The sequence below is a fragment of the Marmota monax genome, unplaced genomic scaffold (assembly GCF_021218885.2).
Source record: "Marmota monax isolate L192 unplaced genomic scaffold, Marmota_monax_Labrador192_F-V1.1 WCK01_AAM20220418_F8-fsc00063, whole genome shotgun sequence".
Taxonomy (NCBI): Eukaryota; Metazoa; Chordata; class Mammalia; order Rodentia; family Sciuridae; genus Marmota; species Marmota monax.
In genome coordinates this window covers 8572264-8590081 of record NW_026693726.1, presented here as the reverse complement: position 1 = coordinate 8590081, position 17818 = coordinate 8572264, and the positions used below count along the sequence as shown (strand labels likewise).

At 40.3% G+C, this 17818-nt stretch overlaps 1 protein-coding gene across 2 annotated transcripts in view; it reads right to left on the bottom strand.

The window, feature by feature from the left end:
• The window catches only part of Clvs1 (clavesin 1), a 199105-nt gene that overhangs the window by 16375 nt on the left and 164912 nt on the right, over positions 1-17818 (bottom strand). For both annotated transcript variants that reach the window (XM_046460589.2, XM_058584432.1), the window contains exon 5: positions 16085-16320. In XM_046460589.2, the coding sequence (XP_046316545.1) occupies positions 16085-16320 (236 nt within the window). The remainder of the gene's footprint in view (positions 1-16084; positions 16321-17818) is intronic.

Genomic DNA, 17818 nt, shown 5'->3' with positions numbered 1-17818 from the left:
TCTCCTCTGGGAAAAGCAGAAACCTCCTCCACTCTGTCTCTGGATCCCAAACCAACTTGCCTGCTTTGGGGGTAACTGTTATTCCTTCTTCTGTTTCTTCAATTTATCCCTCTTTACTGAATCATGGCTATTGGATTTGAAATAGATCCAGTCTTCTGATTTTCCATAAAATAAGAAGAAGATGAAGGAGATAAAGACAAAAACAATTTTTGAAGAAAAACAATACAAAAATAATTAAAACCTCTGGATCCTCATATACCTCTTCAGATACAAATAAACCCTCCCCCTTCACTTCCAAACTTCACAAATGAAATTATATTCTTTTTCTCTGATCTTTGTCCCCATCTACTTTGGAGTCTTTGCATTCATAGGTCCACTCAGGTGACTCCATCACAGCTCTTGTTAGGGCTACCAAGGACATTCAAGTCATGATGTCTTATGTGTGCCTTCCAATCTTCTTATTGCCATTTCAGAAGCAGTCAATAAAGTTAACCATTCCGTTCTTCTTGACTCTCTTCCCCTTTCCATTTGACTTCTGAATACCACATTTGGTTTAACTTCTACAATTCCAAATGACCCTTGATGTCCTGTGCTTTATGAACTTCAATATGTGATTTCCTAGCAACTCAGACACCCCTAAGCACCCACTATTTTATTTTCATTCTACAAGCTCTCCCCGTAGCCCCTCCCCCATCCATCCCCATGTCTTGAATTCCCTTCTGTATACTTGCAAATCTCTAATTTATGTCTAGTCTAAAATTTTCTTTTGAGCCTTAGAACTACATATCTAACAGTCCACATGACTACATATCTGGATATCACACAAAGCTCTCACACTAACTATGTCCAAACATAAAGTCATAATTTTCTTCCCAATTAGTACATCCTGGGAATTAGTAGTATTCATGCAGTTACACATGCCTGAGACTTTTGGGTATTCCAGAAACTCCTTTGTTTCCCTATCTACTTGATCATCGAGTCTTGTTGGTTTTACCCACTGAGTCCATCTTTTGCTATCTTCATGCTCACTATCCCAATCCAAGCTACCAAGACCTCTCACCTGCACTACTGCAATAGCCACAGATATTCTCCCCACACTCTTCCTTCCTCCAAGCCATTCTCCTCACGACAGAGTGAGCTTTTTATTCAACCTATGTTTCCATCTCTTTCCTCTGTTTAAAACCTTTCTGCCACTTCCTATTGTTCCTAGGATAAAGTCCAATAGACTTACCATGCCCTACACAACCCTGCATGTCAAGCTCTTAAATACTTTCCCAACTATTCTCCCCCATGCGTTCTGCTCACCAACTCCTTTGGTCTTGTTTTGTTTTATTCTAATTTTGTTTTGCATTGAATTATGATGTCATTAATTATAGGATATGTTCTGATTCCAGAGATTTTTAATGTGAAAAAAAAAATGCATGTCATAATTAGTAAAACATTGTAATCCCTGGAACTGTCCCTGGCCTTTGTACATGTAGGGTATTTGTTCCCATTCCTCCCCTTTTGCCTGGGAAACTCTCTTTATGATCCTTCAACTCTTAACTTAGACTTTCTCAGGGAAGTCCTTCCTGACCAACTTTTCTCCTAAGACTGGATTAAAATCCCCATCATGTAGCCTCATGATACACTGTAATTATTCAAAGCACTTTGGTGGACCTGAGATAGCTTTCTGTACAGTAATGTGATTAAAGTTGTCTTCTTCATAGATCACAGAGACATGCAGGAGCTGACAGCCCTGTTTACAGCTCCATCCTCAGCTGCTAATATTTGCCCTTCATTTAATCCCTCAGCACAAGAATAAGGTTGATCTATTATTATACCCTTTAGAGAGTAGAAGGCAAGTCATGGATAGATAGCTACACAGGTGTGTAATCAGCTTTCCATCGTTGTGATAAATAAATAAGAAAAAGAACTTAAGGTTGGAAAGATTTATTTTGACTCACAGTGTCAGAGGTTTCAGTTATGGTTGGCTGGCTCCATTACTATGGGCCTGTGGGGAGGTGGAGCATCATGGTGGAAGCCTTTGGCAGAGGTAAGCTGCTCAGCTCATGGCAGGGTAAAGTATAATAGGGTGGGGGCAGGGAAAAGTATACCCTTCCAGAGTGCATTCCCAGTGGTGTACTTCCTACTGCTAGGCCACAACTCCTGCAGTTTTCCATCACCTCCCAATAATGCCATCAAATTATGAATCCATCAGTAAATTAATCCACTGAGGGAGTCAGAGTCCTCGTGATATAATCATTTCCCAAATGCCTCATCTCAAAACATTTCAATTCAGGGAACCAGGCTTTCAACACATGAGACTTTGGGGGACATTTCAGATCTAAACCAAAACATCATGTCATACAACTACTCATTGGAACTCATGCAATCTGATTTCAAATCCTGTTCTCTTAATAGCCTTCTATCCTATATTGTATTTTGGCACCTAGTAGACACTCAATGAGTGAATTAATTAAAATGTACAAAGATGAAGATGCTGTAAATGTTAATTGAAATCCAGAAAATGAGAGAAATAATGCTGAGGAGATGGTAATAGATAGCAATAGATAATCTGGTTTTGGATATTATATATAACTTTAATATCTCGGGCAACCTATGTAGCAATATGAATTAGGAATCAAAAACATTCAGAATTGAATACATTTCTGTGTGATTAGTGCATATCACAAAGAGGAATGGGTAGTAATGGATAATATTAGAGAGACAATTTCAAATCCTAGTCAAACATTTATGACAACAATCATGTTTCTGTCTTATCCTTCCTTTTCACTCTACAAAACAGAGTATTCCCAATAGCATTTATTGTCACACAACTTTGGCTTTCCTTCATCCTTCTTTCTGCTTCCCTTCCTTCCTCACTTCCTTTTGCCCCCCTCCATCTCTCCATTCCCAGATAGACCCAGAGCACCTGTTGTATACTAAGGGATACGTGAAGCACAAGATGCACAACAGTGTATCCTGTAGAGCATATAACTTGTAGAAGGGAGATTAGATCCATAAGAAAACCAACAAATATATAACTATAGTATTGTGATCTCTATTGAGAAGGAAATAAGAGTTTGCTAATATAGAATAGCAGGGTGGCATGGGAAGGGCTCATGAGTATGGGGAGGGTGAAGAACTCCCTTCAGGCATGTAACCATGTTACATAGACCAGACCTGATGGATGAGAATTCAGCTATTATTGAGAGAGGAGCATCCTAGAGCAGGAAAGTTCTGGAGTAGGGAATAGCCCAGTACACAGAGGGAATGACCAGGACTGAACACACTAGGGAGTGGCTTGGGGTCAAGATGAGCAGCCTCCAGATGATGAAGGAGGCCAATGGGAAGCCTTTGGGTGGTGTTAAGCAGAGGAGAGGCATCATTGTGTCTCCAAAGACCACAGTCAAGATTAATAAATTAGATGAGAGGGTTAGGGAGGAAGGAAAAACACTTAGACCAATAATGATGGAATTGTCATCCAGAACAGAGGGCAAGCTCAGTCTGAGATAGAGTGGGAAACAAGGTCTTCCATGAGGGCAGGGCCTTCTTGGCAGATGGGAAAAAGATAGAGAGGGGTGCTGTTCACCAATAATTCTCTTTGCTTGGCTTTCCTTCTGTGCTCTGCACCCACTGTGCCTGGCCACATTCTGGGTACAGGGCTCCAAGGGTACAGATTATATTGGATCCATGCATAAATTAATGCAAAGAAGAGGGAAATGGCCAATTTTATTGGCCAGTCTGACTTCTGGCCAGGAATCCAGGGCATTGCCTTTTGAGTCACTGTACCTCCTCATTGCCTGTTTCTCTATTAGGGGTTGGATATTTTTATTTTAAGTGACAAACTTTCATTTAGAAGGAAAGAAAATCTAGAACAAAATAGAAATTCTTATGCATTAATGATGGGAAGGAAAGTGCAGTAATATTTTTTCTATTGTTTTTCTATAGTGCTCTGCAGTTTACATTCTCATTCTGTTGCCGTTCGACTCTTAACAGGAGCCTCCCAAGGTCATGCAGATCTTCATATCTATTTAAGGTCAAGGAAGCTGAGGTCAAGTGAGGGGAAGTGACTTGCCCAAGGTCATCTAGCTAAAGAAGCCAGTGAAAAGAAGTGATCATACTGTAAAAAAAGGAAAATAAAAGTGTAACCATAACCTCAAAGTCACAAAGCTGAAGCATGCACCTAGGACTCAGCTTGATGAGCCCAAAGCTAAGTGAGGGGTTTTACTGGTCCCTATTACCATAATAACAGGAAACCAGAGAGGCACATTCTAAGTGAGGCTACAAAGGAGTTTCAAATGAAATACTCATCATTCATTTCTCTGATATAGAAATTCACATTCTGTAGTTTGAACATGTTAAACTAAAATGACATCTACTACAAAGTCTGGCTAACACTAAAAAGGAACTAGAACTCTACATTCCAGTTGCACACTGTTTTGAAGCATGACATTGCAGAGATTTTTACCATAAACTATAAATGTTTCTTTTTCCTCCACGTGATCATTATAAGCTTATAGGAGAGGTTCATTGCTAGCTGGATGTTGGGGACAAACAGCATCAGCCTAATTGGAATCAGGCAAAGTGTTTGTTTACTAATAGCAATGTGTCACAAGAAATAAATATGCCTTGTCTTTCTTGCCTAGGCGATATCTCCTTTTCCAAGTAATTGCCTCTGAGCATGGTGCATCAGCACATAAGAATCTTCAGAGCATGCAGTGTGAGTAATCACAGTTTGCTTTGCAAACTCTACCCAAGCAGTTCACCCACATCTGTTCATTTCCCTCTAACTCAAGCCTAATTCTTTACTTTGCCAATAGCTTAGAAATCCTTATCTCATATTTGTCCCTGTCATTCTTTAAAGACAAGAGAAAGCATGGCCCTCTACACATGATTTTAACTAGTCCCATTCATTTCCTTATCAACTAAATTCATCATATAGATTTTCTTTCACTCCACTGTTCCATAGTTAGAGAGGATGTGCTTATAAGGAGATGGTCCCCTTTATTTCTGCCTCGGAAGAGAAGACTGTATAAAAACAGTATATCTTGTCTCAGCCAGATGAACCCGTAACAGTGAGGCTATGTGGCTCTTTTTCTTCATTCTTTAAGAATGGTTAACAAATTCCTGTTGCATGCATGGAACATTCCAGCATCCACTAAGTGACATGAAACACCAGGCAATTTATGGCTTACCTTAGAAGTCTCTGCTTCTAGAGACTTCATCTCAGTGACAACATCTCAGTCATTAGCAACCTGAATAGCAGTGACACACCAAAACCTCTTCAATGCTGTTTGAGGTGGGTGCCAAACACCAGACAATTTAGAGAACAGTAGAAACTGTGTGTTGTTCATTAAGAAACTATATACTATATAGTGTTATTGAACCTAATAATCACATGGAACATCTGTTCCCCAGCCACACAGTACAATGGCATCATTCCCCTGGCTGCTCAGAAGACAAGGGTCCTCCTGTTCTCAATACAGCAGGCCCTCATTCTTCTCATATGGGTGGTATTTCACGACGATATATTACCTCTGCCGGAAAAGAATCGTTATCCTGCAAATGTACAAATTCACCCAATAAAAGGTGGACTACATGTTGAAAGATCACCCAAGTCATGGCCAATGCTACTGACAGCTGAAAACAGTTAAATTGACTTCTACCACCCGGGGAAAGGCCCAAACAGAACAACACTGCTGGGAGTTTCCTCTGGCTCAAAACTTTGAATTTAATTCAGCATTCTCTTCCCCTCCTGCCCCCCCTCAAAAAAATCAGATGGTTCACAATATGTTTATGATATTTTTCATTTCTTCCACATGGAATCGAGAAGGGGCATTTTAGGGAATATGAGAACGAAGGTTTTCAACCAAAAACATCAAAAGTGGAGTTTTTAATGGCAGAGCCAGCCAAGTCCCCAAGGCAGTAGCTCTCCCTAAAATGCTAGGACGGATAGCTTCTCTGAAATTGGTGGGTGCTCTGTACTGTTCTAACTGGGGAGGCAGCTAGTCTTCCAGTCTTTTTTATCTATGAATAGTTTTCTGAGTCAGAGACATAATAACTTTCTGTTACTACGACAAATACCTAAGATTATCAACTTTTAAGGAGAAAAGCTATATTTTGGCTCATGCTTTCAGTAGTTCCAGTCCATGATCAGTTTGGTCCCATTTCTTTCAGGCCTATAGTAAGGCAGCAGCCCATGGTGGAACAAAACTGCTCCCTCAAGGCCAGCAAGTGAAAGAGAGAGGAAGAGACCAGAGTCCCCCAATCCTCTTTGAGAGCACAATTCCAATTACCTATAACTTCCTATTAAACCCACCTCTGAAAATTCCTCCACCTTCCAACAGCATCGAGCAGGAGACCAAGCCTCTAACTCACAGCCTTTGTGTGTGTTGGACAAAACCACAGCAGGATTTCTGTTAAGTTCTTATGGTTCAACTTTGTCTATGACCAGGCTGCACCCAGAACTTACCTTGGGATTCTGAGAAATTATAAGAATTGCATTTTGACTTTATGTGTGTAGCATTACCCTAGTTTTTTTTTTTTTTAAAGCCTGGGAACAAACATTACTAAATATAAACACACACCAGAGACGTCAGAGTCATGGCCATGTCATGTCAACTCAGGACACCAACACAGAGTTAAGAACCAAAATGTTGTGCCTGTGTTTTGGGCTTAGGTGGTGCAATGTTGTCACTTTTTTTCATTAAGGTCTTTTGCTGACCCTGGTCTTTCAATTATATGAGAGATGGAGCCTGTGATCTCATCCTAGAGAAATGCTCATCAAATGGTTGTCGAGTGGAAGTGGACAGGGTGGGTATGGCCATTGCACTCTGCCTTGTATTCTATGCTCATGAGAGCACCTCTGCAGGAATCTTTCAAGTCAGTCTGGCTCTGCATTTCTTCAAACTGTTTCTGGCTTGGGAAGCTGGAGCAATTGGGCTACAGGTAACAGAATTAGGGTCCAGTCAGCTCATGTGCTGCACAAGAGAAGTAAAAATGTCGCATTGTGGTTACTTCCAGGCTTCTGAGAAAGAGCCATGGCTTCACAGTTAAAAGATTTGGGCTTTCTCTTTCAGTGCTGAGACATGAATATTTATTTGGGAAGTTCATGAATTGAATGAGGCTGCAATACGAGATAGTACATTAAAAAAAGAAAAAATTCTTCCTTGTATAACAGGGCTACCAGATTGAGCCCAGATTGAAATGCAGATGCTTCTGAGCATACCAGGAAGGGGGCTCCAGGAAACAAGGAGGATGAAAATCATTAAGGCTCAGCCCAGTTGGATTTCCATGAACCTAAATCAGCTTCCTGACTTTCCATTTCAATCACTGGATCAGTGCTTTCCAGAAATCTCTAGGAGACAAGTGCACCGTAAAATGCTCACAACTAGTCTACCCGGAAGAAATTTTAGGACAAAATAGGTTTATTGATAGAGTGCTTTTTTTCCTGTAGGACTTCTTAGAACTTTGGCTATGACAATTAGAGGAAGAAAAATATTTTTTGAACCTTAGAACCGGTATAAAAAGCAACTCTTTGCACCACATAATTATTTTTTTTGGACTAAAAATATTAAATATGTATGAAACATATGTCATGTGCAAGAAGAAGCTAGTGGTGTGATTACCCAGAAAAATACCCAAACCTAAAGTCAGGAGGCTTCAACTTTAATCCCAGCTATTTCATATAGGTAGTAATGAGCAAAAGGATTAAGCAGATGTTTTTAAAACATTATTAATATTTCATAAAACTTTATGGAAATTTCACATGTACTATTATGATTTGGATATGAGGTGTCCCCCCAAATCTCCTACTAATTACTAATTCAGAAGTAGTCAGAGGTGAAATGATTAGATTAAGAGAGCCGTAAGCTAATCTGTTCATCCTAGTGTGAATGGGCTGACTTGGGTGTAACTGAAGGCAGGTGGGGTATGGATGGAGGATTGGGTTACTGCGGGCTTACCTTGGACGGGATCATCTTCCCTGCAGTCCCTAAACCTTGCTTTCTCTGCATTTTGGCTACCTTGAACACAGCAGCTTCCCTCTCCCACACCCTTCTGCCATGATGTTCTGTCTCACTTGGACCCAGAGCAATGGAGTTGGCCCATCATGGACCAAATCTTTGAAATCAAGAGCCAAAATAAACTTTTCCTCCTCTAAGTTGTTCTTGTCAGGTACTTTGGTTACAGAAAGAAAAACCTAACTAACACATGTACCAGCTATGACACTGAATCTTTAGTATTAAGAAACTTTATTTTTATTGAAATTAAAACCCTTATGATCATTTTGTGAAATAACAATGATTACATCATAGAAACAAGAATTCCTGGTTACTTAATGACCTTTGAATACAACATCCTTATTAGGCAACACTTTTATACATGCTTGTGTGTGCACATACACACACACACACCACACACACACACATCACATATACATCATTTGGGGACAACAGAAGAGGTCTGTAGTGGTAGAAATTCTGATAACACTTAAGTGACTCCCACTAGATTTAAAATTTCATAAATTCTGATAATAAAGAGAATAACAAAATGTATTTTTATGTAAAATTTTTATAAATAATATTCATTCTGCATATAAATGCTGTCTTCAGCAGTACAATCGAGAGGACCATACTCAAGGTCAATGAAAGGGATGGAGCAAAACACATGTTTTCTTTCCCTTCCAGCCCTGGAGGAACAACCTGCCATTCTGACACAGTGGGGACTTAATCCAGTCACCACCTCTAATTAAGGAAACCAACTCCTCCATATCTGGACTAATCCTATTTAGTTGAGGATTGTTCCTTACCCCTTCACTGGGATGACCACACTCCCCAGCCCTGGAAAATCAGATGCACTTTCTCCCTGGTGACAGTTTCAGAGGCAGCACAGAGCTTGGTGTTCAGAATCCTTCCTTTATTTTTGCCCAGAAATACAATAATAGGAAGTTCGAGGCTGCTTTTACTTAAAGCACTGACTCAATGTCAAATACATCATTAAAAGTGGGATAAAAGCTTGGCAACTTGACCTTTATTTTGTATTTGACTCCTTTCTACCTTAAACTTTGGGCCAGAATCTTTTTCAGCTCTGTATGTAGTCATGTTGATCATTTAAGACATGTTCATTTAAAACTGGTAATCCCATCCCTTCAAGGGTGGAGTTGCCAAGAATAAATAAGGTCTTTTTAAGATTTACAAGACATCACAATCAACAGATCGTCGTCTGCCAGCTTTTAGAACATACTGTTTCAGAACCCTGGCAAGGTGCCTGGAAGTCTCCAGCCATCATTACCCTAAACTAATATCTTGCCTTTCTGACTTGTCCTTTTCTCTGAATTATTCCCTCTTGCATTCATTTTGGATTCCAAGAAAAATAATTCAGATGGATCAACAAATTGCGATAGTTAAAACTACCCACCAGGCACCAGCAACTTTCATATTGATGACAAGGCCCCCCATGGTCATCCCGAGACAATGAACAAACAGACCACTTTGAGCAAGACCTCTTAACTATGCGCACTTTTGTCCCCACTTCTCTATTTAATCTGGGAACTCTAGCCAGCCCCAGAGGATAAGGATGAGGACACATGTCCTCCTTGTCTTTCCAGTATAGCTGTACTGAATAAATTCCTTTCCTATTTTGCCATTACATTTTCCATTTGATTTGGGGGAAGAGTGGCCAGACCTGGTCTGTTGGGATTTCCTGAAGTCAGGACCCCCTCTGGCCAGAACCTCTGGTAACCATACCAAGAAAGATATTCTTTATTTCCTTGAGATCACAATTCCATTGTCAATAGCTGTGCTCAGGTCTGTCAAAGTTCAGAAGAAATGAACAAAACAATGAAATAAAGCCCCTGAGGGCAATTTGTAATCTCCAACATGCTTCAAGAGCACCTATCACAACCTTCTCTTCTGAGTGTTGCTTGTAAATCAGGTAACTCCAAACTCCCCACCTCTGGACCAAATGTTTGCATTTAGATGGCTCCAATTCCAGGAGGTAGTGAGATCTTTACTCTGAATCCAAGTGATAGGATAAAACCTACATATTTATCACCAATGATTTCTAAATACAAATATATTTGTGTACATATGTAGATACGTAAATGCATGTGTATGTCTGTGTGTGTGTGTGCGTGTGTGTGTATATATATATATATATATATATTTAAAAATCTCCGCAAAATGGCTAATCACTAACCAGTAGTGATTATTCTGGGTGTGTACTTGTCTTTAATAATATTATAGTCATTTTAATTTATTTTATCAGTAATAAAGGCTATAGCCAGAAACTAATTAAAAACATTGCATAATAACTAAAGGAGATGTCACAAAATCTATATACTGATTTTAAAAAAAAAATCATCCACCTAATTCATGGAAAGGAAGTTTTGAGCTTACTAAGCCTGAAACAGGACTGTTGTTTCCCAACATAGAATCATCTTCTCCTCCTTCGTATTCCACAAGTGTTCATTTTGTTTGGGCGCCATCCTTCCCATGTAAGACAGAGGCAAAGGCCTTGTCTGGAATTCTCCAATTGTGCTGGACATAGTGGAGAGAACCTGGGTCCTTGTGGTCATCCCGACGTCATTGGCAAAGCAGTTCTGCAGCCACTTTAATTCGACACATCCCATTATGTGAAATAAGACATTTTTATTTAAAGCAGTTCATTTCAGGTTCTCTCTTCTTTGCAAAAATAATAATCATCATATTTATAACTGATACAAAGCTTACTTACTGTTCTCTATTGGACAATTTTAACACATTTGGCTACCTATTCTCCAAGTCTAAAACAGTCAAATAATGAATCAGATAGGAGGAAAAGGGATGCTTCACACATTCACCAGCAAGACCAGCAAAAAGACCCACCAATAGCCCAGGAGCAAGGAAATGGAAGAAATAAAAAACAGAAATAAGAGGTTAAACATACAGAACTCTACTTCATTTAATACTGAAGTATGGAATGCCACATACCTCAATAGCCCACCTGGTTGTCTTTGGATTTAAGAGAAGAATGATATTGAAATAACCTATTTAGAGAAATTTCCATCTAAACTAACATTTTTTTAAAATTCTGCTTAAGGGTTGAGCCACAATTATTGAAGAGAGGAAAAAAAAAAGAGCTTATTAGAACCACTCATTTGCTGAGAGTAACAGGGATCTGGGATTTTATTCTACAGGTGTACCAAAAAGCATTGTTTGAGAGAGCCACTTGGAACTCAGTAGTCATTTGTGATTAGTACCCAAGGACAGTCTACAAAATCCATTTGACTCCAAGTGGATCTGAAGCATTCTGGGAACTATGGCACAAGTTTGGAGGATATGCAGTCTGTGTTAACTGGAAATCACAGTGCTGTTTCAACATCATCTGCCTCAGAGTAATGAGGCCCTTTCTAATTTGGCCAGGCAGCAGGGAACATCTCACCCCATAAACTGCCTGTGTATGCTTGGACACTGCAAACCAAGGCTGCCTGACTATGCTGGGGAACAGAACAGTCTACCAGGTGGAAAACCAGGAGAACTTCCCTTAAAGTTCTTCCCTAATTCTCTTTTCAATTTTCCTACATTCCCATGAGTTTCAAGGGCCTCTAAAAGATGCTCTGAATGGTGGCTGTTCTCTTCCTCCTACAGTGTGAAGCCTGATGGCAGATGCATACCAATAGATAAGGAAATTCCTTTTCACTGCTGCCTCTGCCCATCTCCTGTGGCTGCCAGAAATCCCTAGAGGAGGGTTTAAGGTTGCAACACAAAGAGCAACAGGAGTGGACAGGACACCCTTATAGCATTGGTGGGGGAAAGGAGATGTGTGCACAATTGCTGGCTTCTCTAGTTAGGTGGTCTTGGATTTTGAGTCCCGCATGTAAAGGGATGCACTTGTCCTCCAAACTGCAGACCAGCCACAACTTCCTTCATGACATCTCCCCTGAGAGTCTTCCTGGCTGAAATTAACAATGCTTCCTTGGAACGTGGTGGCAGGTTCTCACTTCTCCTCTCTGTTCCTGCTATAGTTATTTGTGGATGTCTTCTCTTCTGCACTAGAATACAAGCACCCTGTTACAGTCTGAATATGAAGTATACCCCCAAACTCCTCTTAATGCAGGAATATTCAGAAGTGAAAATGTTAGATGAGGAGGGCTATAACCTAACCACTACATCCTAGTCTGAATGGACTGACTTGGTGGTAACTGTAGGCAGGTCTGCTGAGGCTGGAGCAGGTGGGTCACTGGGGACATGCCCTGAAGGGTATATCTTCTCTGAAGCCCCCTCCCCACTTCTTTCTCTCTGCTTCCTGACCCTGTTATGAACTGAGCAGCCTTCCTCCACTGGGCCCTTCCTCCTGAAGTGCAGCCACACCTTAGGCCAGAGCCATGAAGTTGGCCATGTGGGGACTGAGATCTCTGAAATCAGAAGCCCCAAATAAACTTGCCCTTCCCTAAGTTGCTCTTGTGGGGTATTTTGGTCACAGTGATGCAAAAGCTAGCCGAACACTCCCGTAAACACCATCCACTGGAATCTTGTTAAAGACAAGGGGAACCAGCCCTTTCCCCCTGGATGCAGAACCGAAGCAGATCAGGCACTCCGCCACCACCTAAGAGACTCCCAACCATACCTGTAATAATTCAACTTCTCCAGGGACCCTCCCATCGCCATAATTTGGTTCCTTGTCAGCAGGATTTCTGCAGAGAGCCTTGTGGTTTGAAGCTTTTCGTTTCTTGGAAATGCCAAGTTTGCATACAAAAGGTGTGACAGAGTCTATCTCAAGCTTGTTGATGTACAAAAGGTACTATCTCTGTTTTCTTGGTAAAAACTTGTAAAACCTCTTTCTAGCCTAAGAATGTGGGACAAAGAGTAACTGTTAAGTTCCCACCTGCTGGGTATAAAGTTCAAAGCATTTCCATACTCTAAGTCCAGAGATTTTTAGGCTTTAGCACCTCTGAACCACTATAGTTTAAATAAACCTGCTTCCTAAAAATTCCTCCAGTGCCCAGCCTGAGAAAAACTGGTTGAAGCAATTGGTCCAGTGTACCAAGGATGTGCTTTGGAGGTAACAGCTTTCACTCATCATTTTCATTCACATATTTAACAAGCATGTACAGGTGTCTGCTAGACACAGTGTATTAGACACAGTGTCTATTGTATATTAGACACTGAGTTCTATTCACTTTACTCCTTTCTTGGGAAGGGGTAAAGTGAATAGAAGTTGGACAATGCCTTCTCCCTCCATAATTCATGACCTGATAATGAAAGCTGTCACTTCCTTTGACCCTCAAAATCAAATCAAAGGTAGAATTTGAAGTCAGGACAGGTACAGTCGCTCAAAAGGAGGTAGTGCTGTGACTAGACTCTGTGGAAAGAATGTCAAATTCCTATTCTAGGCCACTTGACTTTGGAAGTTCAAACATACATGAAAATATAATAGTCCTATGCAAACATCTCTAGAGATATGTGGGGACAGGATCTGTGGGGTGTCACTTTTCCCCATCAATGGAGATTGGGGGAGAAACAATAGAAAGTACATGGAAGACCAGGCAACATGCTTTATCTTAGAGTGGACATGAACCCAGAGCCCAGAGCCAGCCTGCAAAAGTCTGAATCCCAGCTTGGTCATTTACTTGCTGTGTGACCTTGCATAGGTGGGTAACATTTCTGAGTCTGTTTTCTTGTGTGTGAAATGGGGATAATAATAGTACCTTGTGGTGAGGATTAAGAATTATTGAAGGTTAAAGGGCTCAGAACAGTGAGTTGTTTCCATTATTCCATCGTCTGGAATGAGAACAGGTTAGGACTGGGAATGGACAATGTCACAAGCAAACTCTCAGCCACTGTAACCAACAGTTCACGGAGAATGTTCGTGCATTACTTTGGGACTAAATGAATTTCCAGATCCCTCCCATCCCAACAGAGAGCCTCTCACATACTTGAGTATAATATTTGTGTAATATTCACAGCTAAACAAGACAGAGATCCTCATCCTGGATGCTCTACTTTGGGGCAAGACATGGATAGACACGGTTATCCTAAGGCCACTTCAAGATGGATGCTTGTCTTCTGCCCTGTGCCAACTTTGCTATAATGGGGTGAGTACTCCTCTGCTTGATGTTAGGTCTAGACTTCTAACCATCTGAGCTTCCAAAACGTTTGGAAGCTTCCAACAACTGTGATAGTTCCTGGTCCACAAACTATCTCCCTGCTAATCTTAGAAAACAATTCTTAGAAAATGCAGACCTGATTATGTCATGTCTCTGCTTAACTATGTCTGGTGAGGACATACAGATGAAAACAAAAGTGATGTGGCATTTTCCAACCACCAGGATTCTGATTAAAATTGAAATCTGGTGATATCTAGTACTTTGGGAAGGCCTGGGGAAAGGAAGATTCTCACACATTGCGGGTGAGAGGTTGATCAGATGTCTCTGGGTAGTGTGGACTAACAACTCAAAATGCATACAGCCTCTGACACAGCAAATGCAGGGCTCTGAATCTACCCAGGGGACTTTCCTAGGAAAATGAGGAGAAGTATAACAAGGGTATTTATTGAGACTTATTTGAAACAGAGAACAAAACTCAAAAGCAACCTAAATTTCCACCAATAAGAAAATGGCTAAACTGGCATATCGATGTTCTAGAATTCTGTGCACCACAACAGTATGAGCTAAATCCAGACGTACTGACATGCAAAGGTGTTATATAACAATGCCATGGGCTAAATTATGTTCTTCCTACTCCCTGCTAGATTCTTATGTTGAAGTCCTAAACCTCAGTCCCTTAGATTATAACTATTTTGGAGGTAGCAGCTTTAAAGAGGTGATTAAGTTAAAATGAAGTCAGTAGGGTGTGTCCTAATCCAATATGACTGATGTCCTTCTAAGAAGAATAGATGAAGACACAGATGTGCACAGAAAGAAAACCACATGAAGACACTGAAGAATACAGCCCTCTGCAAGCCAAGGAGAGAGACCTCAGAGAGATAAACCCTGCAGACACCTTCACCTTGCACTTGTAACTTCTAGAACTGCGAGAAGATAAATTTCGGCTGTTTAAGCCACCCTCTCTGTGGCACTTTATTATGACAGTTCTAGCACACTAATCCTCATTATTAGATATTTATTTGTAGGGATGTGCACAGATAATGTAATGTATGAGAAACAGAAAGGAAGGGCCCACCCCAGCCTGATAATCATCTTAAGGGAGAAATTGGAATTTAGTTTTGGAATTGCATTTTAGTTTTCACAATGAGAGGGTACTCATATTTTTTCATATAAATTTAAAAATCAATCTTCAGGCTGGGGGTATAGCTCAGGAGCAGAGCACTTACTTAGCATGCATTAGTCCCTGGGTTCTACTTCCTGCTATACGAAGGAAAAAAGAAGGAAAAAAAGAAGAAGCAGAAACCCTCTTCCTTAGCACTGTCCCGAATGGAACACACTTCACCACCTGGAGCCAAATCCTTTTGGACCTCTCCTCCATGTCCCGATCCATCCCAACTCTCCCACACCTGTTTGCCACACAAGATCATCTGACCTTCCATGCTTCTGTCTGCCCCTCTGCTTGGCTTGCCAGTTCCCTTTATTATACCAGCATTGCCAATCTTCAGAGTCCAACTCAACTGCCAAACACTTTATAAATGTGTTCCAAATATTCTTACTTGGAAGATTTTCTAGAGGCGCACCTCTCTGTTCTTTGGGAATTTATTCATGTTTATGCCCCTGGTCCCTAATCCATGCTGAAGCCTCGTAAATACTTGTTTGGTTTCAACTGAATAAATGATAGGAACATTTACTAGCAGGTTGCTTTGCCATCTCAGAGGCCCACCATTTCATCTGTGTGTATTAACAAACTCCCGAGAGAGGCCAGGGCTGTCATCGGGACATGAGCAAGGTCCTAGCCTTGAACTGTTCCTTTAATACAATGGGGACAACTGTATTTCTGGACCAGTCAAGCCCCATTTGCTTTCAATTCCAGTAAACTCAGCCAAGAATGTATTGCAATTTATTTTATTCAATCCCATGCCCATGAAGTCTTCCATTACTCAATCCACAATAGGACTCAATCAAAAACCCCACTGACCTCTGACTGCAAATCTTCGACAACATGGGCCTTACCTTTTCATGGGTTTGGGCGAGCATTCTCTCTCGAGGTTGGAGGACGTGTGTTTGACATGCATGGCATTATAGGAAGTGTGAGTATAGTCATTTTCATCGCTGTAGTCAGGACCGAGTAATGTCCGAGCCCAAGTTCCCATGTCATAAGGAGGCAGGGTTCCTCCAAATTCAGAGGGCAAAAACTCTGGATGGATTAGCTGGTGAAGGCTATTTAAATTGTTTCCATGCAGGAAAATCTGAAAAGAAAAAAAAATTGCCAATAAAAAATCTGAAATATGACCAAGTATTTACTCTAATGCACAATTTAGCAGTGACAAATTGGATGCACTGTTGGCGATGATGGTGTTTAAAGAGGCATGCATTTTAGCGCTGTAGCTTAGTCATCATGAGATGTTAATTTATGGCTCAGAAAAGGGGCTGAATTAATAGTCACAAAAATGAAGTTTATGAACAGATTGGGTATTATTTGTCCATGGCTCACATTTTCACATACAGGAGACTGATATAGACCATCCCAAACCCTGTCCATGCCTCACATGCATCCCCAGACTGCTCTGTTCTCCTAGCTGGGCCCTCTGGCCCTCAGTGTCTCCCCTGGTCCTGCCCATCCTTCTCAGCCTCTTTCTAATTCGGCCCATCCTGGTTCTCCTGCCTGTCCTCCAATGAGGTCTTCAATCTCTCTCTCTCTCTCTCTCTCTCTCTCTCTCTCTCTATATATATATATATATATATATATATATATATATAGCCAATGTGTTCGTCTAAATCTTGCTTCTTGGGGAGAGAATACCTGAGTAAAAAGATATGTTATTTTACTTCTTTACCATGCTCTTACCTCCTAGGGTGTGGTTAGAACAGAAGGTAGAAGCTCAATCCATATTTAGTCAATGGAATTAAAAACTGTGGCCTGAGAAAATATTGTGAGATTTTTTTTTTTTTTTTGCAGATATTTTCTGTTTGGTTTATATTGGGGCCTCATACCTAAACAATTCTGCATCTTCTGAACAAACAATGTTAGAAAATCATCAAACGGGAAAAAATAAAATGGCCCCAAATCATAAGTTTTTTTCAGACAAATCCATAAAATGCATGATCCACAAGCACATAATTAACATTGACAACAATTTAGAAATTGATTCTAAAAGGTGATTTAAAGTGCATCTGTGATGGCATTGGCAGGCATGAAATAATTATGTGCAACATGTTGAGCTACAAATAATTAATTATATGTAATAAATAAGTCACGTATAAATATAAAGCCACCAACATATACACATACACACACACAAATAAACACACATACCACAATTAGCTATGATAAAATTTAAATGTGATTTTAAAACTACTTAAATTCAGGACCTCAGTAATAAGTATTTGCTACTGTATTCATTTTAATTTATTATGTAATGGCATCATTTAAAAATAAGGGAGAAAAGAAGCCAAGTGCTAAATTCTTCAAAATACTGTAGTACTTCAAAAAATAATGTACATTTTCTGACTCTGCAGTTGGGGATTAATGAATTTTAAGATTTATTTCTTTTGATGTAATTTAATTATTCTGGTTTTTAAAAAGCTCCTTAGATAGTGCCATAGTATTTGAAGGATACTAAACTTAAATACTGTCCCTGGCACTTGAAGTCAACATTTGTACACACACACTCAATACATCCAGTTTTTTTTTAAAGAGAAGTGCTGTTGAACATGGCTCTCCCATCTGAGAGTCCTGTGGGATAG